Below are 26,264 nucleotides of genomic sequence, written 5' to 3'. Positions count from 1 at the left end.
AGGGGAAGGAGTGCACATCCCACATCGTGCCAAGATTGAGTGAAGGAGCACATGAGTGAAAAATGAATACAGAAGGAGTTATGAGAATAGAGTGAATATTCATGGGGGATAACGAGGAGTGAAAGTGATGGAAGATGTCCCAGGGAAAATGCCCTGGAGGATAAGGAATATTAATTTTTTTAGCATTAGCTCGGAAAGAACGCATAAAAGGAAACTGTAGAAATGAGAAATGGAAATGTATGGAATAACTCTTAAGGTAGTTAAAATAACCTAATGTGTACTTTCCACTACATGAAGATTGGTGAGTATGATATGGATCGTTCTTAAAAAATGGAGGATAGAGGTGGCAATTCAAACCTGGACATGCCGCAGAAGAGGTTAGCATTTAGGCAGAAGAGGTTAGCATTTAGGCATTGGATAGAAAGGTCATTCAGAATCTGCCTGTGAAATTTCCAGGTTTTGAAGTCAGGATGAATACGTATATGTGGAGTCATGTGGTTTGTATGTGGTATTTATTTGAAAAGGTTTATATAGCGCTGGCTAGACCCGGAGGTATCAGAGCGCATTACATGAGGAAGGTCAATTGTTTCAAAGCATTGTTACAAAGTTACATCAGTTTCAGGAGCGTAGTTACATGAGATACATGAGTTACAGAAGCATGGCTCAAGCATAGGGAAAAAGTAGGAAAGGGAAGAGACATTCAGGGGAGAGAGGAAAGGAATAGGGGAGGTAGATAAAGAGTGAGGGCGGGAAGAGGTAGGGAAGGGGGTAGGGAACACAACGGGGCAAAGAGGAAAAAAAACAAAAACAGTGTCAGACGTCCGGCTGGTGTACGATGTTGGTGCTGTGCTCCCAGCAGTAATGGGGACATTCCCAATCCTCCGCTACGTGTGACTCCCTTTATCGCTGTGGACTCTCTCAGAGGGGTCTCTGAGACTCCAGGGAATAAATGCTGGATCCCTCCCCAACAAGGGGAGAAGGAGTGCTTTGGCAAGGGGCACATTCACGGAGGCATGAGCGTCAGGTCGCCTGAGGACAGCTCAGAGGGCCCAGTCGTGCAGAGGAGAGGCGAGGGAGCGTCGGGTCGCCAGGGGTCGTCTCCGGCAGTAAGATACTCTGCAGTAGTGTTCCGATGCCAGAGGAGTTAAGTTGTTTGTAGAATTGAGGTGGATGGTCGGGTATGCAGAGGGATTTTTACCGATTTGGTAATCCCGGACCAGAGAGCTGCAGGGGACAGCTCCTACCCGGCGCCATCTTGACTCATCTTGGGGTCAGGTTACTTTAATTGACGATTGCGGCAAAGATTAGGAAACACTGGTCATGGCAACGAAAATAATTAAGCCTTGTTGGGAAAAAAAGGTCGGTAAAATCTTACAAAGGGGACGCTCAGGGGGGCAAGCCGGTTGTTATTCAGTACCTTCAGTGCTAGTTTTATTGATGTCTCTCATAATCCCCCATTATAAATCGCCGCGTTACTTCATCTGACGAGGATGCGGCGGGGATTCTGGCAGTATTGGCAAAGTGTCCCCTGGCTTGGAGCAGTAGGAAGGGTAGAAATGTGCTCAACGTTGCAGCAAATAGATTTTGCCGATATTGGACCATGGGCGCCATCTTAGGGCCAGGCCCCGCTGTGAGGAAGATCGCCGTGCTGGTGGAAGTGGTTGTGTGCAGAAACGTTCTTTATAGGCAGCAGACACAGCCTTACTATTAAAACTTGCAAGTGTTGCCAATCTTTTGGAGTGCATCTCCATAGGGAAAGGTGAAGCACTTTCCGAACATTTCCGGAAAATAGATAGGTAGGTACGTATGCATGACAGTGTGAATTTGTGGAAATGTGTGGATGCACAGAGGAGCAGAATTTGTTCAGTTGTGTAAGAAACTGTACTATACAAGTTCTAAATCCCTAAATTATGGAATATGAAGACGCTGGTGGCAGTTGTAGGCTAGCTGCAACCTTTTCTTCATCAAGTTTGCCGAAAGTTTAATGATATTGTAACCCTTACCCAACATTTTAAGTTACCCCAACCCCTATGATTTGTTTTGGTGCAATATTTTTCTCTGAACTGTTTCTTGATTTAAGACATACAAATCGTGTAATCGCCAATCGCTTGGTTTCCCATATCACGGACTTGGTCCATCAGGACAAGGCCGGCTTCATGCCTGGCTGTGCTACACGACATAATATCCGGTGTGCACACAATGCCATAGCTGCCGTTGACCGACTTGAGAGACCGGCCACGCTCCTCCTCGCAGACATCGACAAGGCTTTCGACTCCTTCAGCTGGACCTACCTTTTTGCCTTGCTCGGCCTCTTAAATATTGTCCCCGTCTATTAAATCTCATACGTCTATTATACACTGACATAACAGCCTCGGTCCGAGTGGCTGACTTTGTTTCGAGATGCTTTATTATTGGACGAGGTACACGTCAGGGGTGTCCCCTCTCCCATATCTCTTCATGTTGGCCATGGAGCCATTGGCAGCCTGGGTTAGAATGGATGCGCAGGTCTGTGGCTTTGAGTGGGCGGCGGGGATCTCGGACCGCATAGCACTGTATGCGGACAACATGTTGTTCTTCCTCACGCCGTCCTGATAGGACTGGGCCATGCCTTTTCAGAATCATGCAAATTTTGGGTGAAACATCTGGCCTGTACATGAATCGGGGCAAGTCTTGTTTCTGGCCGCTGCGGGGTGGCAATCAACTGGGTGAATGGTTGCGGGAGGTGGTCCCGGATGGCTTCAAATATTTGGGGGTGTTTCTCTCAGCATCGCAGACTATTGCATGGGATAGAAATCTGGCCCCGTTGTGGGCACAGATGGGTGATCAGACCAGAGTGTGGTCCCATCTGCCGTTGTCCTTGTTTGGCAGATTCCCCTGCCCCGGCTCCTATATCAGCTTCAAAACCATCCATCCTTCAAACGACGGACATGGTTATGTCAACTAAATGCTGTTCTGGCATGGTTCCTTTGGGTAGGTGGCGCTGCGCGAGTAGCACTGAGGACTTGTTTTCAATTCACATACTGTGGTGGCATCCCCACCCCGTATGTGCAGGCACACCACACGGCTGCGCACCTTCTCGTCCTTAATGATTGGTGGTATGGTGAATATGAGGACCCGGCATATGCGGTTGTGCATTGGCTGTTGAGTGATAACACATTACACATGGTACTCTCTTCTACATCAACACTTAAGCCCCTGCCGCCAGTAACCAGAATGGTATTCACGATCTGGAAACATGCACTCCGTTCCATGGGTTGGTGGGGGAGGCTTACGAGAGAAAAGCCTCTATGGCGAAATGGACAGCTGCCTCAGCTGTCACAGCTGACTGGTTTTCGAGGTTGGGAGGCCATCGGCATAGACACGGTGGGTGCAGTAATGCATAGTCGAAATCTGAGGTCCTTTCAGCAACTTCAGACAGAATACGCTATGCCCCCGCTCACAATTTATAGATATCTCCAATTTAAGACATACCTTCTCCACGTATTTAGCACAACAGGCAAATATACCTGATATTAACCCCATAGAGGCAAAGGTCTTCATGGGCGAGCTGGGAGACCATAAAAAACCCAAAATTTACCGCACACTCCACAACAATACGCCTACAACACTACACAAAACTAGAGATAAGTGGCAGCAAGACCTGGGTCCCCTGAATGAAGATGATTAGGTGGAGGCATTGGTGTCCCCGCGCGGAGTGGGGACTCCAATGCCTGCTTACTACGTCAGACTCAGATTATGGCACGCCGGCCTGAGAACATCTCCACACTGCTTGCAATGTGGGACAGCACACCTTTCTGCACACGGTGTGGCAGTGTACTTCACTGTTGAGGTTTTGGAGAGGAGTGATCTCATGTATGACAGAGGTCTTGGGGTGGGCTATTCCGCTTTCTCCACAACAGATTATGTTGCATATTACTGAGGGCCTGGGCGGCAACAGTTACAAATGCCACCTGTTATTCCTTGGCCTCACCCTGGCAAAGAGAGTCATCGCCAGGGCATGGAAGGATGAATTCCCGCCGTCAGTGGAGGTGTGGACCAAGGAGTTAGATTTCGCCATGGGCCTGTAAATCCCTGTCTTTAGGGCGAGAGTGTGCACCCAGAAACATTTTAAAATCTGGAACAGGTGGGCGGACTACAGAGGGTTATATTTAGAACCTGTTCCCCCTGATTCTACCTTTGAAGAACAATTGACATGACTGTATTGAGCTGGGACTCCAATATTACAGATATTAACTATTGTTGTGAGAGGCCGGGACCCACGTATATAAGATTAATTTGCTTCTTTTGCAGATATAATCTGGCACTATTGTTGATGTTTATAAGAAGGTATTTAGCAAAATGTTTAATCTATAAAAGATGTTACAGAAACTGTGAAAATGTTGATATCATCTGTGAAAATGTTTACGTATTACTGTTGTTCCTTCAGGCACCAGACATGTGTCGGCTATAAACAATAAATTTAAGTTGTGAAAAAAACAGACATACAAATCGTAACGTTGTTAGATTTGGGCCTTTTCAGAACAAAAATGCATATTTCAAAGAATATGAAAGTTTCCTTACTACAGTAAGAAACACTATGTTCCCTACCATACGTCGGAGCAGGGATGTGCTCCATCTTCACCTTTGTAGAAAGGTTTTCAGTTTAGATGCAAATCTGGTATCCGTTTCTGATATAGACATGGCAGTGGCTCAAGGACTAAATGTATTTTATTTTATTGTAGCATTTGAATAGCATGTCATAGCCATCTCTATTCCTTGCGTCAGTTCTGCTGGATCCTGAGATGGGCAGAGCACTTTCAGGACCACTTGCAAGGGTCCAGGGCTAGGGTGGCATCACTTGGAAGGGTAGGACTCATAGATGGTAGAGTCCCAATGCTGGGTTCAAGGTTGTTGGAGCCTTCTGTCCCTGATGCTCTAGTCAGAAGGCCAGCCAACTAGCCATTGGAGTCACTTTCGGGGTCCTAGGTTCAACAGGTGTGGGTTCAGTCCTTCTCACTCAGGCAAGAGAGCAGCAGGAAGCAGCACAGCAGCAGGGCAGCAGTCCTTCAGAGCAGCAGTCCAGCAGATTTACAGTCCTTTCAGCAGCACAGCAGTCCTACATCCAGGCAGAGTATCCACAGGTCCAGAAGTGTACTGAAGAATTTATGTCTAAGGTCCAATATTTATACCTAGTTCTGCTTATGAGGTGGGAGATGCTTATAGAGGTTTCCTTTGAAGTCTACAGGCATTCTGCCTTCCATGCCCTAGGCTCCAGACTAACTACAGGGGATATGCATCCCTTTTTGTGGAGGCAGGACACAGCCTGTTCCAGTGTAAGTAGGGATGTGTCCAGCCCCACCCTCCCATCCTTCCAGTATGGCTCATCCAGGCACACCTGTTCCCATATGTCAATTTTACAGCATATTAAATGTAATAAGGCAACACCAATGTTATCTTATGGGAGAGGAAGGCTTTGCAGTAGTGAAACACGATTTTAGTAGTTTTTCACTACCTGGACATGTGAAACCTAAAGTTACATGTCCTACTTTTTAAATACACTGCACCCTGCCTTGTGGGCTATTCAGGGTCTTCCCTAGGGGCGACTTATATGTATCAAAAAGGAAAGTTTGGGCCTGGCAAAAGGTTAATTTTGTCAGGTCAAGATGACACTTTAAAACTACACACACAGTTTGCAATAGCAGACCAGAGACATGTTTAAAGAGCTACCTAGGTGAGTGGCATATGAATTGCTGCAGGCCCTCTAGTAGCGATTAATTTGCAGGCCCTGGATTCAGGTAGTGCCACTTTACTAGTGACATATAAGTAAATTAAATAAGGCAATTGGGGATAAGTCAGTGTTATAATGTTTTAAGGAGTGAGCACCTGTACTTATGAGATCAGCAAAAATGGAGGATGAAAGGCAAAAAGTTTTGCGGAAGACCACCCTAAAGCTCCCAGGTCTAACTACAGTCCCTTGGCATAATGGTGAAAAATTGGACCCTCTTTAATGTCATCTTGTTTTTAAATCTTATGTGCCCACATTGGTTTTAAGGACTATCATTTTCTGACTATCAGGGACATCTCGAATATAGTATATGTCGATGGTTCTCTGAATCAACGACAGTTCTGTCTTACAGGACAGCCTAATTCAGCTTAAGTCTGGCTCATAATCAGGATGTTCGAGATCTCACTCACTGCCTTGACCTTTTTACACAAAGCCTAGGGAACAGAAAATGTCCACTCTTACAGATGGTCATTGGCGTCCTGTAACATGTGTGGGTTATCAGTGTACAAAGCACAAGTTTGCCAGCACTAGAACACTCCCTAGGAATACACCATCTGTCCTCCATGGTACTCTCTGTCCCCGAATCTCTATTATGCTCCTTCATTGTTTGCGGCCTACGTCAGGAGTGCACTCTGCTCCTGTGAAGGAGAGTAAGAGGATCAAATGCCCCTGTTCTTATCAGATACTTGAAATAATAAAGTGTATTATTCTGTATCAAAAGAGGCAGGTGCATGACTTGAATGATACTTGGACTTTACAAAATTAATTCGGTAAGTACTCCTTCAAAGATTATTTATTTAGGGTCAAGAAGGAATATACCTTTTGATTTACTGGTAATAGGTTGGATAAAGCTTCTCATAGAACAGTAATTCCTAAAGTGCTCCTTACTCTGACAATCAGAGCACTCTCGAACTATCCGAAATCGAATGAGCAATTTCCGTTTTTCAGGCATGAGGGGCATTTATTTTTAAAGTTTGCAGGTGTTTAGAAGAGCTATTGGTCTCTGCTGTATTTGCTAAATGTAGCACTCACAATGACAAGATTTGTGTTGCCACTTGCCATCCAGCTATGGCATCTTTTGAGGCCAATGTTATCAGGCGCGGTGCGTCCATTGGGGCGTAGCCCCCCTGCCCGCAGCTCCCGCGGCGTCTCTGAACTTAAGTAAACTGAATCAGTTTACTTAAGTTCAAAGACGCTGAGCGAGAACTGACAATCATGTCAGTCAGCATGACGTCGGACCGCCCACACCTTCAGAGTCTGAAGGGGGTGGGCGGTCCGGCGTCATGGTGACTGACATGATTGTCAGACCAGGGGCAACAGGCAGCAGCACAGCACAAGTGCGCATGAGTGGGGACGGAGGGCGAATTTTTGCGTCGTGCCCAGTCATGCGCACTAGTGTCTGCTCTGGCTGGCGCATGCCCATTAGGAGAGCGAGGGTTGAGCAAAGGCTAAAATCTCGGTCTCCTAATGGGCAGGCGGGCGAGTAGAAACCGCTGCTGGCAGCACCAGGATTGGCTGAGAGGGGTTGTGGTCCACTCCAGTGCCGACGTGAAGGCGCCAAGGGGAGCAGAGGTGGCGCGGACCGGCTCGGCTGTGAGGTACGTTTTCTATAATTAGCAAACTCCAGTCAACGAGTACCCAAAGGTCACATGTAAAAGGCACCCAGATTCCACAAGCGCTTCAGCACTATACAAATGTCGGAAATGCGCCATACAAATGCACATAACGCAACATAATGTGATGTCTGGCTGCAAGTGCGCGCCCAGCCACGTGACGGAAATAGACAATAACTTTACTCCTGATGGCACAGAGCACTTTATAGTGCGACATATACAGTGCACGAGCGAAATTATTATATGGAGCACTTTATTGAAAGCAGCAGGATACGCTGCTACGGCGGGTCATGCTGAGACTGTGGAGAGATGCTATTATGGAAATCATTTTTAGTACAGGAATCATTTGTCTAGGAATGCGGATGCTGGTGATGAGAAGACATGTTCTTTTCTGGAAGTCCTCACCTAAAGTGTAACTTCTCTTGAATGGCACACACTGTAGCGGTAGGGAGAGGTTGTTACCAGGGGGTGCCAGTGGCAGCCAAGCCAGGGGTTCTTAAAGTGAAAACACCATTCCACCGCCCGGGCTTTATTGAAGTCATCTTCACTCTTATTAAAGTCAGTTCCAGATAATTTACTGTAAATGCTCGTGCTGGCTGAGAGCGTCAGCATTCCGCCGAGCTCCGTTGGCAACCGAGGAGGGCTGAGGCCAGGGCGGGTCTCTTGTTACTATGGGAACTTTCGCGAGTCCGATGCTGCGGGGATTTGTAAGCGAAACACCTTTGTCTTCACTCTTTATTTATCTCTATTTATTCCAGCGTGCAGGGAGTGTGTGGCAGGCTGGTTTAGTTTATGAAGTTTGTTTAGAAGGGAGAACGGAAACTGTGCATTCTGGATGTAGGGGAATACGAAATGTGCGTAATTTATTTTTGTGCAATTACGATTTTTGGGGGGGGAAATTTCATGAAATTCTGAAGTAAAATGTGTATTTCAGAGCGGTAATATAACTCTCCAGGGTGAGTCAATGTTGAGTTCATCAAACTCAAACATGATGCTGTAATTCTATGAGAGCTGTACAAAGGTTGGACATGGTTGTAAAATGATTGCCAATGATAGCCCCGGTTTTAACACTGGCGATATTTTGGACTCGGGCGCTAAATACAAGCACCTTGTTGGATTTAGCACTCCAGGCTACTACCAGCCCAAGGCTGATGACAAAACAAAGCGCTGTAATTGCTAATCCCTGCATAAACTGGTAGACAATGCACGCTGAAGTAATGTGTGCCCGCTGTGCTGCATTTGCACCACAAAAGGCCGAAGGTGGGACAGCAGCTCGGTGCTCATCTAGCGAAGGTGTCTCATGCGTGTTAATATATTTTAAACCTTCATTCTTTCTTTGCTACTTTGCTTGCTCACTAGACAACGACGGGGCACTCCTCCAGCACTTTTACGCCCTGCCCTTTTCAAATGTCACCAGCCGCACCTGAATGTTATGGCCCTTCTTTAACCTACACATGTCCTGGTTAAACTCAGTATGTCTCCTGTGGACAGCGTGCAGAGTTGCAGGAAAGGAGAAGCATAATCAGCGTCTTTTCTGATTTCTTTGAAATATATATGCTATCTTTCCAATAGCCACAGCTAGAAATTTCCATACCTATATTTTTAGGTCTCGACTTGACAGCGCATGCGCTGTCTGGAAGAGACATGTTGTATTCTATCTGTGGGCTTACAGGCTGCCAATCTCTTACCATTGGTAAACTTAAGCATCGCTCTCATTTTCTTTGATGCCATTCTTCACGGCATGCGGGTGTCATGCCCTCTTCTTGTGTTTGGCCCTCCCATAGCACATGGACCAAGTACATGTCTCTTTACACTGTTCCCGGTTTGTTTAAAGCACTCCATAGGAGTTCTTGTGTTTTCAGGCCATCTCTGTTGTAAACATACACATATACCACTAAAATACATGCGCGTGCACATAAACAAATTAATTTCTTTAAAAGTTGTGTAAAACACAAACAGCACTTTTTTGTTTTTTGCACGGTCCAATGATATTGGAGCACTTGCTCCGTCAACCATCTTGCCATAGCGCAACCACAAGCCGATGGTATTGGAGCAATTTGAGTGCTTACCAGTTACATTATACAATGACACATTCACTTTTGTCGCTGATCGTGCTTCAAGTAAGGTTTCTCCCCGTCATTGCTTGCCCATCTCCCCGTCCCCTCCTGCTTCCCCGCTTGACCCATTCCCCCACTACCTTCTTCTTCGCAGCTGCTTTTTTTTTTTTGCACGATCCAATGGTATTGGATGCTTGTTCTGTCCTCCATCTTGCCATAGTGCTAACACCAGCCGATGGTATTAGAGTGCTTTCAGTGCTCACCAGTAACATTACACAATGACACATTCATAGTCGTAGGCAGGGGGAAACATAAGTGATTTGTCCTGAATTAGCGCCGGGACGCCCCGCTGGGGCAGCTGGGCGCTTTACAAAATACACAAATAAATAAATAAATAAATAAATTACAAATTGTTCAGCCAATCCGAGATACAAATCTGGTTCCCAAGTTCCCCTGTCGGCAGCAGAGTGTTACGCCACATCCTTGCTTCACTTCAAAGCTTCTCAGCTGTTTCTCACTATCACTTTCAAATTGTTTCAGCAAGATCCTGTCAACATCAAACAAGCATTGGCAAATGCCAGTAGATCACGGCAATGCCCGAGCTATTGGTCTTGTCAATGTGAATGTCTTTTAACCATGTTGTATAGCAGCACATCTGCTGTTAAGCATGGCTGAAAGTCACTGAAAATTGCTATGATGTGGCCAGTGCAGGCCATGTCAAAGCTTTTTTTGTGTTAGGAGGGGCAGGACAATAAACTAAACATGAGGGAGAAGAGACTCGGCGTCGGCTCAACTTGCTCTGATTCTGGGCATTCAGTAACTTTCAGCCATGCTGACCAGCAGATGTGCTGCTAGACAACATGGCTAAAAGACATTCACATTGACAAGGCCAATAGCTCGTGCATTGCAGAGACCCGTTGGTGTTGCCAATGCTTGTTTGTAATGTATCTGTCATGCGATACTCTCAAGTCATACATGGTTAACAACTACTTGTCTACAACATTTGGATTGCCATGGGTATCTGTTATGGAATTTAATCAAATATCTACTTTTCCATGGAGCAGGTTGCTTCATAAATCTACTTGTCCTGTCACAAAATCCACTTGCCCCTTTGGTTCCATGTAGTGCAGCGACAAATTATGGCACCAATTTAATTATATAAGAGCTCTGATTTAGCCTCTCTGATTTTGCCAGGGATCATACCATAGTAGTGTTTGAATACCTGCAATGCCCTTATGTTGCCACGTTTCCGTAGATCTACATACTGGGGATGAAGGTAGTGGTAAGCGATAGTTCCAGGGTTAGAATGCCCTTATGAGTCTGCGCAAACCTACTAACTTGCATGTTTTGAGGGTTTTCAACAACTCTTCTCTAGTCTTTTCACATACTGAGAAATGTTGGAAATTTTCTCCTGACAACGACAGAGGTCAACCTTCTTCCAGAGTTGGGAAAAAAAGTGGTTGGAGGGAAAGTGAACTTGCACACACTCAGATTTTCGCATGATCAAATCTACACATCAATATTTACTCATGCTAAAATGCAGTTCACAAATATTATCTCGGAGTACTATTTCTTGTCTTACTTCTGTAAGTGCTTTTGAATTCACAAAAGCCATATAGCTGCACTTAATGCAAGGACATATACCATGGGTGCACTTTTGACATTTTGCAATCCTACCGGTTTACCTTGCTCTCTTTTTCCATGGATTTTTTGGGTCTAGCTTGACCGTGCAACTGTCATCTTACCTTTTCATCTACACCAATATTATTCTACAGTTCTTTTCTTCCACACAAATAAATATTAATTTCCATCCTATTTCCTTGTAATGCTTTACATTGCTATACAAAATTCATGTAAAGCCAGACCTACTGGTACTGCTTGCACTGAGCACTAGAGCTGTGGGTGAAAAGGGCGATTTCTCAAAGTAAGTCAGGAACATTTTTACAATTCCACTTCGCCCCACTGAACCCCATAGACCTCTCTTCTACCTTCTGGACGGTTCAGCAGTCCATCATCCCTCATATCATAGTCTTCAAAGATAGTCACTCATGAACACAGTTCTTCCTCTTGCTACGACCATGACAATTCCTTTGCTATTTCAGAAAAATGTATTGAAGTAGCAAGATGGCCTTGTGGTTTTTTTTTTCTGGGTTGCCAGCCCCATCCCTTCAAAGCGAAATGTGGCATTCCTCGTGGGTGTTGTTGAAATCCGAAGGAAATGTCTTCCAAACTAAATATTTGTTCGAAACATTTAAGTTGAGGTTGCATGTAATTTACGTGAAATTCAGTGAAACTCCTTTTTTTCTCTACTGTGGGTTTGTCCCTCATTTGGCCTGAATTTATCAAGTGATAAGTTCTATCAGAGTATAATTTATACATTTCTGAAATGTAATCGGGGTTGCAAAGTAGTTTTACTAGCACAAGTAATGCGTTAGTCTGTACAGTACATGTGCTTATTAGCTATGACCATAATATTTAGTGATTTTGTTGTTCTTCTCTAGATCTCCGACATCCACGTCACAGGAGAGTCACAGGACATGTCTGCGAAAGAGAAATTGCTCCTGTGGACACAGCGTACAATCGACGGTTATGGTGGAATACGCTGTGAGAACTTCACTACCTGTTGGCGGGATGGGAGACTTTTTAATGCTGTCATTCATAGATATAGGTAATTGCAAGTGTCTTTCTTTTTTTTTAAAGATATTTAATTTCCTCATTTTGCCAAGCATCTTACATCTAGATACTACTTGATGTTTACACAAATATTGAAATGAATATTGATTTCAAATGTGGAATCAGCAGCTAATCCTTTTCTTGATTCTGTGACTCTCTTTGTAGATATCCTAGTAATAATTCAAGGTGGCAAGACAACAACAAAAACCTACTCATTCATGCGATGTAGCTAGTTTTGTTTGACTTTAGTGTTTTGTGTGGCAAATGACAAATGTGTGTCTCGTGATCGGTACTTGAGTATCGAGAAACAAATGGTCTCAAGTGCTGTAGGATACTGGTGATGCTAAGATAATTTGGTGGCGGGATATAGGGGTAACAGCAACGAAGGGACTAGACAATATAGGGCCAGTCGAAGCACTCCTGGATAATTGGGATGGGAGAAGGGTGCAAGAGATGGAGGATGCAAGAAAATATGATATGGACAAGGCTGCAATATAGTGCAGAAAGCAGAATTTGGGAGGGGGATTCAAAGAGCTTCAAGATAAAGAGGTGTTCAGGATATTTTGAGTTACATGATGCGAAGGATGACAGGATACAAGGGTGTGCAGGACACCACAGTGGCAGGATACAGGAGGTGACATAAAACAGGGGTCTGTAGAGCACGTGTGCAACAGAATACACGTACAGCAGAGTACACATGTGGCAGGATACAACGGATGGCAACATTGAATAGGCTGCAGGATACAGGTCTTGGAATGGTCTGGCAGCTTCAGTATTATGGGGGTGAGTAGAATATAATGGTAAGCATAATACATTGGGCAATAGGATAGGGGTGGCATGGGATACAAGGGGACCACAGGATACTTGGCAGAAGGATACAACAAGAAGCATGACACGGTCAGCCGAAAAGCCAAGCGTTCGTCTTGAAATTGCATCTGTTTAGAGGACAGCAACACATTAATTCACTGGAATAGTTAATATACCAACATTGTCAATGTCGCAACATCCCTTCATCGAATGTCATTTATTTGCCAAAACAGTTTAGTAAAGAACTTTATTAAGTTTAAAATAAGGAGCACAAAAAGAATAAACTATTTTAGAGCAATACAAGTTAGAGTACGAGTACAGAAAGTATTGTTTGAAATCGATTGATGGGAAATGACAAAGTTTAGCAGGAAAACGAAACCAGTGCAAGCAAAGTTAGAGCAGGACTTCGAAAGAAAGCAATTGAATACTATAAATAACAGGTCTGAAGCATACGATCAGCTAGAGAGGTGAAACAGGATACGTGTTATAACGCTGGGATTTATAGCGTGTGAGGGTAAAATTGGGCTGAACATGAATCTGTATATCACGTTCAGCTAAGGTATTACAATGCCATTCTATCGTTTTACTTACTTTGATTTACTTCCATTTGAAAACTTTCTGTTAACACTCTTCAGTCACATATCCATTCTTTAGCTACCTGCTTTTGTCTGCCTAGGGAAATATTTCTCTCTTTTTAGTTCTATAAAGGCATAGTGTTAAATTGAGATTAATGCTAGTGCCTCTTTTCTCCAGGAGATGCGGCATTCTGTATTGATTTTGATAGAAAACTAAATGTTACTTTACGCAGCAGCAAACATCTACCCAGCTCTGGTTATAGCCACTCTACCATTCTTCCATATTCACCTTGCTACAACTTTGCTTTATCCTCCACTCAACCACTCTCTTTCTGCATTACTCTACACATGCTTACAACACTGGATGTGTCCATCTCTTCCTCCTTCACTACCCACAAGTACATCAGCTTCATTGGACTTTGACCCCTGTAGCCATTAGTGGTTTACCCATTAGTGCCTCAGCTGCCCTGGTTTGTGTGTCTCATTCCCGTCCGACAAACAATGTCTCCCTCTAACCATCTGTAATGGAGTGCATTCTTCTTATGATTAGAGAGACAGGGGTACTACCGTCAGTTTTGCTTACTCTACAGCTTGAGATCAGTTCCCATATCTCCAGTGATGAAACAGAAATGTCCCATTTGTTTTGGTGATCAAAGTCAACAAATAGCCAGGCTTGCTCTACAATTAACGATCAGCCCTGCTGATGCTCGAGAAAGTAAAAATGCTTAGGCCAAAAGTGGGATTGCTCAAAAGAAGGCTCAATGACATGGCGCACACCTTATTATAACAAAGAAAAATTCCTATGAGTGATAGGTTGATTGCCTAATGGGAATCTCCCTGAAACAGTTCACATTACCACTTTTCCTACAAAGGGAATAGAGGGAAGTTTCATCTTATATACTTAAAGACTCTTACAAAATCCATCCATACATTTGTTGTCTGAAATTAACGCTTCTCTAGGGCTTACTGAGAAAAAACATATCTACTATAGACTATACTTGTCTTACCAGGAAGCTTAAAAAATTGATACATTTCATAAACACCTCAAGGGTGGGTTGGGGCACTGTACTACACCTTCACCTTCCTCCCACGCTGGCCACATGGCACTAACCCCTCTCTTGAAGGTGCCTTGGTGTTGCGCCCCTGTTCCCATGACACCCCCCCCAGTTCCTCGCCTGCGCCCCCCCCCTAAAAAAAAGGAAAAAAGCAAAAAGGAGAAAAAGGGAAGCCTCCAATGACCATCCAACCAAATCAAATCACAATCCAAAATTATCCTACCCCTGGACTAACTGATCAAGCATCTCACGTGCGTCATCAACATCAGTGAACAAATAGAATTTGCCCTTTATCAAAACTTTCAATTTTGATTGCTGTGCAATCGAAGCTTGAGCACCTTTGTCCTTAAATAACTGGAGAATCTTTACAAAATCTTTTCTGCGTCTGGCGGCGGCAGCCAACATGTCAGAGAAAATCCGGCACTTAGTAGAAGGATTAACATGAAATTGTCTTTGCTTGAAGGCCTGTGATAGAATTATTTCTTTAACACGAACATCAGCAAAGTTGATGATAATGGTCCGAGGAAACGGAGAATTGGGAAATGGACGCGCTGGAACTCGATGCGCCCGCGTGATTGTTAAGTCTCCCTTAAACTCAGGGACGGCCTCATGAGAGAAAAAAGAAGAAATCCATTGCGTCATATCAGACCCCTCAATGTTCTCAGGTACGCCCACTATTCGAACGTTTGACCTTCTATTATAATTTTCTAACTCATCCAATTTAACTTCAAAAGCCTTCGAAGATTTGGAGACACTTGCAATCTCTTTCTGCATGATGGTCAAATTGTCCTCCACCACCGAGATTCTAGTCTCAGATTCTTGGAGTCGATTTGAAAATGAAGCCAGCGTATCTTCAATTTTATCCAGACGCTTACAAATTACTTCCATTTCCATCTTTTGAACTTGCTTCATCTCTCTTATTTCTTGGAGAATTAAATTTAGCATGTCCTTTACTGAAATCTGAAAATCCTCAGTAGTCTCAGTACAGGGCCACCGGGCTAGATGTAGGTTAAGTGTAGTAGCACTTGGGTAGGGGGTTGGGGTGGGTGGTGGGCGAAAATGGAAAATGGAGGTTCTTGTTGTCTGTGATGGTAAATATGTTGGCAAGAAGTTATTTTTTAATGATTCAGGTATGTGTCTATTGGGGGGATTAGAGTGATCTCTTTTAATGTTAATGGGCTGATTAATAGAAAAAAAATGCGCGCCATCAAGTTATGGATTAAAACAGAGTGTCCAGCAGTTGTGATGCTGCAAGAAACTCATATTTCCGCGGATAAAATTAATTCCTTTCCTATGTTTAAAACTTGGTCCTTATATCGTGGGTTTTCTAGTGCTAAAGAATCTCAAAGGGGGGTCGCACTTTTCATCAATCGTACCTTAGATGTAGAAATTATCCAGTTTGAAGATGGGGGTGCAGGGCGGTGGTGTTGGGCCACTTGTGTCTTAAAAGACAGAAATAGGCCAATTACTTTTGTTAGTTTTTATGCCCCAGTGGAAGATCGTGCCCCCAACTATGAGGAGTTATTTCGATCACTACTAACGGTCAGGGGGGATATAGTTATAGGTGGGGATTTTAATATTCTTATGGATATAAAACTAGATTCCACTGGTGCCTCGAAGAAACAATCTAAACCAAAGTCAATAAGGTCAATTATGAATAATATAGTTTTACTGGATCTTTGCGATCCATGGCGATTAGAATTTCCACAAAAACAAAAATTTACTTATTGGTCAGGAAGACATAGATCTTCCTCTCGCATCGATTTTTTTTTGGCCTCTCGCTTATTAAAATTTTCTCATCAAAAATTCTTACATAATGGCTTCTCAGACCACGCAATGTTGGTAATTGAATTTAAAGTAGGGGAAGAAATTAGGCCGCCTAAGAGATGGATATTTAATAAAAAGTATCTACAAGATAGCAACTGGGTTTCTTTTTTAAAATTGGAGATTGCCGAATTTATTGCTCGTAACTCGGATACGGCTCCAATGCACATTATTTGGGACTCATTAAAAGCTTTTATTCGTGGTATCATCATTGGTAAAGACGCAGAAGAGTGGCGCGTCATTAAACAAACTAGGATTTTACTCTATGAAAAAATTCGTACGCTTACTCTGCTTCGACAATCCAACTTCTCCAGTATTGCGCAAAACAAACTAAACGAGGCCAAACGTGAACTCAGTACGCTTTTTTCTATACAGAGTGAACAGCAATTTCTTATACAATCTCAGAGGATTTATGAGGAGAGTAATTTTTCTGGTAAACTCCTTGCGTGGCAGGCTAAGGAGCAAGCCGCCGCAAATTTGATTCGTATTCTAAAGTGTCCTGCCACCCGGATAGAAACATCACAGTCTGATGTTATTGGCACTATAATGTTTTCTCACTATAAACAGATATATAGTCAACATCAGGAGATAGATTTTCTTAGGCTCTCCAATTTTTTAGCTAGATATGATATGCCCTCTCTATCTCAGGTAGACAGTGGAGTAATGATGCGCTTATTTTCTCAGTCAGAATTAGAATTAGTGGTTAAGAACTTACCAATTGGTAAGGCATGTGGTCCGGATGGCCTCCCCGCCGAATTCTTTAAGGTTTTTTTTAGTGCCTTTTCCGATTTATTATTACAATTAGTTAATTATATGTTAGTGGGTTTCTTTTGGGGAGGGGACAGTGGTTAGCTTCCCGAAAAAAAAAAAAGATCCTAAAGATCCCAACTCGTATAGGCCTATCACATTACTCAACACTGATTATAAGATCCTCACTAAATTATTATCAATACGCTTTAATTATATTGCAAAGGACCTTATTCATCTGGATCAGAACGGTTTTGTGGAAGGCCGGCAATTAGTTACAAATACACATTTTCTTACTGTGGCTTTAGATTATTTTCAGACAAATAAAATCTCTGCTTTAATTTTATTATTAGACGCGGAAAAAGCTTTTGATTTGGTGGCATGGACAACTTTATTTGCTATTTTAAAGCACTTTGGAATTCCTTCACAAATTATTAGTTTAATTCAGAATTTGTACACGGGTGCCAAAGCTAATATAATTATTAACTCAGCTATGGTCGGCACAGTATCGGTTCAACGAGGTACTAGGCAGGGTTGCCCCTTGTCCCCTATTCTTTTTGCTTTCTTCATTGAACCGTTACCTACAGCAATACGTGAATCTGCGAATATTCCTCCTCCGATCCCATCTATGGCAAAAATTAAATTATATGCCGATGATATCATGTTATTGATTAAGACGGATATTCAATCTCAAACTGCTGCTCTTCAGCTTTTTGAAGAATTCGAAGAGTTGGGCGGCTATCGAATAAATAAATAAAAAAAAGAAATATTAATTTGTGGTGGGGGTGAGGTGGATTTACACGCTGACTTAGTTGGCTGTACCAATTTAAGACCGAAGAGGTATTTGGGGGTTATGTTTTCCACTTTGGTTTCCGAATTAGCTAATCTGAATTTCGATCCACTACTACGTAAGGTCCAATCCTTGTTTATCAGATGGGACTTGTTACCATTTTCCATCTTGGGGCGGGTGGCACTTATAAAAACGTCTATACTTTCGCTTTTTAATTTTTTATTCTCTGCCATTCCTTGCTTTTTGCCCAGTGTTTTTTTTTCAAAAGTAGAATCATTATTTTCTGCGTTTATATGGGCAAAAAAAAGTCCCAGGATAGCAATGGGGACTCTTTATGCTGAAACCGAATCAGGAGGTTTAGCCGTACCTAATGTTAGAGACTATTATAGCGCATATTTCGCCCAATATTTAGAGCGGTTTAAATCTGGAATGCAGAGCCCAAATGTCCTTATTAAGATTTTCTTGATAGAATTTGTTATGAGGCCCAGATTCAATTTCCGTTACACATTCCTAAATCACCGAAACTTAGTCGATACAAGGCGATGCGTTGGTTTTTCAAGCGTCGTGACGTTTTTCTTAAAAGATACTCTCTCCCGCAGTTTAATATTAGAACGTCCTTAAGAAATGCTCTCATGTTTATGGGTTTGACAATTGGAGTTGATATTGTACTACAATGGGCACGTGCTGGGTTCTATTCTCTTGCAGATTTTTTAAGGGAGGGGGCATGGCTGTCACCGGGCGAGATGCAGCTTATAATTTCAGGGAATTTTATGTTACTAGGCTCCTATGTTTCGATTTTTAAAATGCTGGAACAAGTGGAGCCAAGAATTATTGGTTCTTCTAATCAGTTATGGGATGATTTGTTTATGACTTCTCGGATGAGGAAGCCAGGGGGATGGAAGCGTAACATATTGAGGTAGATTTGAGCCAGAAAGCTATTAAAAAATGGCAAGAACAGGAGAATCACGTACTTACTATCAATACTTGGAAAACCATAAATAAGCTGAATTTTAGTGTTCTTCGAGGATCTAATTGGAGAAGAATGTTATTCTTCAGTAAGTGGCTCCTGTATCGCACTCCAGCCGCCATTGCTAAAATGTATGTTAATACTAGTGCCACCTGTTTTAGATGTCAGCAATATACTCCCGCTAACTCGTCCCACATTATAGCTGACTGTGTTAAAATTCCTTTTTGGAATGAGATTTTCGAATACTTACAAAAGTACTGTGGGATCCAGATCATTTATAATATTAAATTAGTATTGTACGGATATGATTTTGATCTCGGTCTGACAGAACAGATGGCCAAAATCTTATTTACTGCAATGGCAGTGGCAAGATCTCTGGTGCTCCAGAACTGGAAGTCAATTCAAGCTCCTTCGTTTAATGCCTGGTTTCAGAAAATTAGGAATGTTAGAAAGAGTGAAAAGCCATACGCACAGCGAATTGGTAGGATTCGGATGTTTAACAGAATTTGGTGTTCCTATTTTGAATAATGGTGGACTTTTGCATTCTGTAAATAATTTTCCTTATTTTGAATCCTTGTTTTGTGGTAGCCAATTTATGTTATTGCTGATTGTAATTATGATACAAGAACTTCAATAAAAAAATATTTTTTTTAAAAAAAGGGAGGGTTGGGGCAGTTTCCCATTAGTTTGTCAAGTTTTTGAGTGGGGACGAGGCGTCAAGGAGCCTGTTGCTAGTGACAAAAACCTTTACTAGACTCTGACACTGATTCTGTAGGAAAACACAATGTTCATTGATAGGCCTTTGGTGGGGAAGTATTACAGCTGAAGAAACTAGAACCTGCAATTAAATATATACTACAAATACAATGTTGTTCTCGGGACACATGAATACATAGAATTCAAACTGCAAACTAGCATATACCAAATAAGATTAATACTCAACGACATGTAAACCTAAAGATCTTGCTTGTAAAATTTTTCACCAGGAAAGGGTAAAACATCTATCAATGTGTTTGAAGTGGTAAGAAAATGCTACATAAATACCTTCACAACACAATACAATGTTAAATACAACAGTGATTACTGCCACACATTTTTCTGGTATAACAGTACTTGCCAACGTCCTTGGGATCATTTCTGATTATATCTTTTATTATTTGTATACAGTAATATACAAGGAATTGCCTAATAAACAATATATAATACAATTGGATCTAATGGACAAATGTATCTTGTGTCGTGTATAAAATTAGCAATAGTTCTAATTATTTTATCTACAGTAAAACAAACACCTATTGTACACTACATCAATAGTAAAAAGGAATAAATAGCGACTGTATTTAGCGTACAAAAAAGCAGAAATCATGAATAATCCAAGCATTTTTTAAAGTTTTTTTTTTACATCTGATGTATTGTTTTAGCAATTCACTGCATTTGGAACTATGGTTATCAAGTTGCCTTTTTTTATCGTAATAGGTTGTCTTCCAAGGAAAGCAAAGCAGTGTGTGTTAGTCTTGAATATAGTCTACAGCACACTTTTTAAGTTGCTTTCCATATCGATAATAATATCACTCTGAATAGAATGTTTTTGCTTATAGGGATAGATGCAACTGATTTAACATAATGCAGTAAAATTAGTTTTATGTTCAGAGATTCAATAAAGAGGTTATCCTTTGGGGAACGTCATATCAAAAGGGTGGCATAAGTACGAGGCAGTGCAGAAATTAAGACCAGGGGAAACCTTAATTTCTCCTCGTTTTTGCTCTTTCTACGTGTCACACATAGTAACAGCAAAAACAAGGAGAAATTAAGCATTTCTCCTCTTTTCGCCATGTCAACACCAGGTTTTCCCTGGCCTTAATTGTTAAAATGATTGTTTATGTGCAGAAAGGAACACCTTCTTACACATAAACAATCATTTAAAAATGACAATTTGCAATTTTAATGTGTGCTGCACAATACAGCAATCATAGGTGTTACAAATCCCATACTAGACTGTTTATGTGCAGAAAGGCATACCTTCCTGCACATAAACAATCATTCCCCCCCCCGACGCAGGCTCCCTTGCACTATTGTGCAAAGGTGCCATCATGGTGCAAGGATGCCTTCGTTGGGGCTAGGCAGCTAGATTTGGCGCCAGCTTTATGGGAAATGCAGGGGTGAGCCGCATTCTTGTGCATACGGCGCATCCCTGCATTTTTAGAATGGCAAAGCGTTGCATTAGCGATGCTTGTTTAATGCCACGCTTCGCCATTCTCTTGTTAATATGCCCCATAGTGTCCTAGCAGATGTGAACAGGTTACAATATACTTCTGTGGATGAATGCAGGTACAAAAAAACAATAATGTTAGACATTTAGCAGGAACATATCGATATCCTATGCCATCTGACCCAGGTCTTCATCTGCCATTCCTCTGTTAGTTATTGATTGATTCCCCTGGTACATGATTATGCTTCCATTGTATCAGTGTCCGCTGTGTTTATACAAAAGTACGTACGCATCTGCCATGTACTGTTCAGCCCCTATGCCCACTAGTTCCCATGACCACGTCTAACCCTGTTTCCCATCTTCTTTATCATAACATAGTATAAATGCTGATAAAATGTCAGTGAATATAAATCTAAAACTATTATCCACCATACAAAACCAGAGAGGATGTCAAGAGAAAAGTCAGACAACTGTTTTTATCACAGGTAGAGTATCGATTGCATTGAACATCTTTACATACAGGTGGTAGAGGAAAAGCAGTACATAAACTGCTAACATCCTGACACTTCGTCTGTGTGTTGGCAGGCCAGGAATCATAGCAAGCTTTGCCTGCATCTTCACCCCACTGCTTTTCTTTTTCAGCACATATGTTCATTACTCTCCTCTGCACATTAAGGGGTCGATTCCGATCCTGTATTTTTTTTTTTTCGTACAACTCGTATCCGTAATTTTTTCCGTACCAATCGTACAAGTCCCGTTAGACCCGTGAAGTACAATTCGTACGGGAAAAATACATACGGATCGGCCCGATCTTTACGAATCAGATCGGGACAGTTGTACGAGATGGACCCGGACACTTGTCCGTACGAATCGTAAAAATACAGTCCGACCGTACAAGTACAATCTGGACCGGCTTTTCGATTTACGAATCGTACGGAAAACGTCCCGTACACGGGGAATGACTTTACCCGCTACGAAGAGAACTTTGTACGACTCGTATCCGGGAAAAGTTGTTCCCGGGGTACGAGTCGTACAGGGGTACTAGTCCGTACAGGGGTACGACTCGTATAGGGGTACGAGTCGTACATACGAGTGTACAGGGGTACGAGTACATACGAGTCATACAGGGGTACGAGTCGTACATACTAGTGTACAGGGGTTCCTCTTCAACTCTTCAAACAAATTTCATTTAAAAAGCAGAATCATTGCTCTAGTTTGTACTTCATGCTGAAGTATGTGCATTGCTTCAGTGTGATGTCCCTGACGATGAGCATACGCAATCACTCGCAATGAGAAATCTTACCGCCCGGGTTGAGAAATCTCGCCGGGAAGTTGATTTCCCACGCTCGCGATCGCCAACTAGATGTTGACGAACGTGAGCGAGGACAAAAACTCCGCTCCACAAAGCGGAATTTTTGGGAACTCCGCAAGCTCAGCGTTACGCGGAGTGCGGAAAACTCCGCAAAATCCGTGAGCGGAGCGGAGTTCACTGCCCAGACCTAGTATTTGTCAATATGGGTTGCAAGAAAAGTAAACTCTCTATATCTGGCGTATTTTGCACCTCTCTTAATCCCTGTTTCGCTTCAGCAGGAGTCTTCAAAGTGTAAGGTGCACCTCCGGCTGTGGCACTATATGAAGGAGGGGAGATGCCTGCCCAATTGGACATGCGAACCTTACAACAAAAAATCCACAGCTCACAGGCTTTTTTTGAGTGGCTTGGGAGCAATTTCATCTGCTATTAAAAAGGCCCAAAAAGAAACTAATCACACACGTCACAATCATTGTGTGTGTTAGACTTCTTTAAGGCTTATTTTTTAGGGTAGTTGTGATTGTTGATTCTCATTATCTTCACATAGGAGACCTGCCAACTTTAAAATAAAATCACTATATGAGGAGGGACATGCCTTGGATGAGGCAGAGCTTTTAGCTGAGAGCTGGCTGAGAGGCACTTCTACTCTCTCCCCACGTCCCACATACAAAGCCCAAAAGCCTGCTTAGGCTGCTGCCAATGTCCTGGGGTGTTTGCAAAACCCTTAATGAACATCGGCTGTCAGATACCCCAAAGACAAAATGGCAACACACTCAGTGTAGGGGTTTCCAGCTCACCTTTCCTTCCACCATGCGAACGGGTGACTATGTGAAGGGGGGGGATATTGTGTGACACACAGTGGCAACATCTGAGTTGGCAGGTCTGCATATTACAAAGCTCTACATTCAGGCAGTCAAAATTTGGAGGCTATCCACTAACAGTTGTGGTGCCATCCATGTATTGAGCTGCTTCTGTCAATATGGCTTGAAAATAATCCCCTCATATTCAGCAGGCTGGTAATGGGCATAGGGCCTGATTTATATGTTGCAGCTGCAACAGAAGTCCCTCCCCTCAGAGACTACTGCTGTGGCCAAACTACCCCAACTTCCTTGTGGAGTACGGGTAATTGGAGTAATGGGTTTATGTCCGCCCATCCTAATTGACAAACCCCGGCAGTGAGGGACAGGAAAATGCAAATTATGCTTCCCTTGCCATGGGAGATTATTCCCATGGCTAGGGAATCATTACCTTTCTTATTTACAAAAAGAAAATCCCATTTTGAGATTTTCTTTTTGTAAATAAAAAAAAGAATGAAAATAGAATACTCCTTGGTAGAGGGCTGCGGCATGCTGGCGTAGCCCTGTAGCAAAGAGAAAATTGCATTGACAGGAACCACCGTTCTTGTACACAGGTAGAGTAGTTAAGATATGTTGCTCTAGTGCTTACCCGTACAAGCATTATAATTCATCTTACCTCCAAGAGACAACATTTTATCTGAACAGATAGTTAACACCTTCCAATCCACTCCACCTTTATTTATTGCACTGGAAAGTAGACAAGACACATGAAATGGTGCGTACATCTTGGATCTCAATGGCAGGTTGTGTATAACCTCCATCAATGTGTGGAACATTTTGCGAGTGAGAGAGAAACAATGTAACAATGATGGACAATATGTTGTGGCACTCATAGTAGGGAATATTTTTTAGTAATTACTTGTGACTTTGATTGCCATTCATGCAGTGATGATGATGGCAATATTTTGTGACACTTATGGGAATATTATCTTGCACTGATTGACAATTTGCTTTACAAAAGGGGGTGGTGATGGACGGAGCATCAGAACCAATCAAACACTCACACCCAGTCAACAGATCTGGGTTTGATCCATCACCGTTCTTTCGCCCACTCTGCCACCCCAGTTCAGACATGGCCATATGCAAATCAGTCTGACCCTGTGCCTCATGGGAACAGTCCAGCCCAAACTGCCAAGCCATGCCTTCCCTGGACCGTAAAAAAGCTTCCTAGGACCGGTTTCTGGCATTTTAGCCGTCTTCAGCCAGGCTGGCTTGAATCCAGTGGCAAAGTGAGCAAGGGACTCATGTCTGAGCATACCCTGCCAACTTATGGCGAACAAAGCGGTACAAAAGGGGGTGGTGATGGACGGAGCATCAGAACCAATCAAACACTCACACCCAGTCAACAGATCTGGGTTTAAACCATAACCGTTCTTTAGCCCACTCTGCCACCCCAGTTCAGACATGGCCATATGCAAATCAGTCTGACCCTGTGCCTCATGGGAACAGTCCAGCCTGAACTGCCAAGCCATGCCTTCCCTGGACCGGAAACAAGCTACCTAGGACCGGTTTCTGGCATTTCAGCCGTCTTCAGCCAGGCTTGCTTGAATCCAGTGGCAAAGTGAGCAAGGGAAGCTTGTTTCCGGTCCAGGGAAGGCATGGCTTGGCAGTTCGGGCTGGACTGTTCCCATGAGGCACAGGGTCAGACTGATTTACATATGCTGGGTGTGAGTGTTTGATTGGTTCTGATGCTCCGTCCATCACTACCCCCTTTTGTACCGTGACAATTTGCTATGCCATTCATTGATGTAATAATTATTTTTATTGAGGTAGAATAACAACCGGATACCAACAATGATCTTCAACAAAATGCACTATCTCTTTTCTGTAAATATACACGATCACAACAACAGACAGTTGGAGAATAACACCAAGATAAAGTGCTTGCATCAGATCTAAAAGTGCGAGTCTGTATTCCACTAGGGCTTTAAATACAACTCCGAGGTAGAATTGCAGTTCTGCTCCCTTCCTCCGCTCTCTTGGGTATCTCCATCAGGCGCTCTCTGCCCTAAAGAGTGGTGCTCTGAAAGCCACCTGGAAAGAAACGTTCTTCCTGTCTCTGTGACACCCTGGCGCGGGTATGGTTCTGGAGCTCCAGACACACAACATCTTCCTCGCTTGTGCTTTTCTTTTTGAAGAGTGTTTACCTCTATTCCTTTACCCACAGCTTTACCTCTGCCCAGGAACTGTTATCGTCATTTCTTAAAAATGGATAGAAAGTCGGTAGACTAGACTAATGTATGTATCCCAGCATAGGCACGCACTGGGATATTTGGGTTCATTGAATTGAGCTGAAATAATATTTAGGGGTGACACCGGGTTTGTTGTCACATTGATATTTGGAAAGAGGAAGGGGGTGTTTTTCTTTGAAAACTATTAAGCTAAGATTGGGAGATCTGGAAAATATGGACATATTTCCTAACACAAGATGGCTACTAGTATCTAGATCAGATTATGGCATTTGAACTAAGGGGTCTTGAGGGTGATTCCAGTGTTATCGTATTTGTGATTAGGATGTGCTTTGATAGTTTAAGTATCTAAAATATGAATTCCCCAATTTCATACAACAGCGGTTTTCCAAAGACTCAATCTAAAATGAAAGTGATCAGAATCTAATTTTGTCCTGCCACACTTTAGTGAGACTAGTTAGGTTTCCGTAGCTACATAGCGGGCAAAAGCCAGCTAAGCGCCTGCTGCAGCTATCTTTATTACCTCCTTCATCCCGTAAATGTTACTCTCAGCAAAGCCAACTCAGCTTTTCGTCATTCTGAGAACGACTTTGAGTCCCTTTTAATTGAGCAATAGTAAGTAACCCTTGCTATTTACAACACGCAAACACGGCATCAACGGGTATTTAGTGATGCATAAAACATAGCGGTGTAGAAGTAAAGTCCTACTTTGCTGGCAGATGCCCGTCAGCAATAAAGCTCAAAGCCTTTTCAAGGATCTCCAGCACTGGTTTGTTAACTAATAAAAGTGTTCGCCCTCCAAGCGCGCGCCGTGAACGCAGAGGCCAG

General features: G+C 42.8%; 1 protein-coding gene across 14 annotated transcripts in view; it reads left to right on the top strand.

Moving 5' to 3' along the window:
* DST (dystonin) overlaps nt 1-26,264 on the top strand; it is a 1,436,897-nt gene that overhangs the window by 508,219 nt on the left and 902,414 nt on the right. For all 14 annotated transcript variants that reach the window (XM_085610880.1, XM_085610881.1, XM_085610884.1 and 11 more), the window contains one exon: nt 11,936-12,102. In XM_085610880.1, coding sequence (XP_085467006.1) covers nt 11,936-12,102 — 167 coding nt within the window. The remainder of the gene's footprint in view (nt 1-11,935; nt 12,103-26,264) is intronic.

The sequence above is a fragment of the Triturus cristatus genome, chromosome 6, assembly GCF_964204655.1.
Source record: "Triturus cristatus chromosome 6, aTriCri1.1, whole genome shotgun sequence".
Lineage (NCBI taxonomy): Eukaryota > Metazoa > Chordata > Amphibia > Caudata > Salamandridae > Triturus > Triturus cristatus.
The sequence above is the reverse complement of the archived record's forward strand: the minus strand, read 5'-3'. Positions and strand labels throughout refer to the sequence as shown.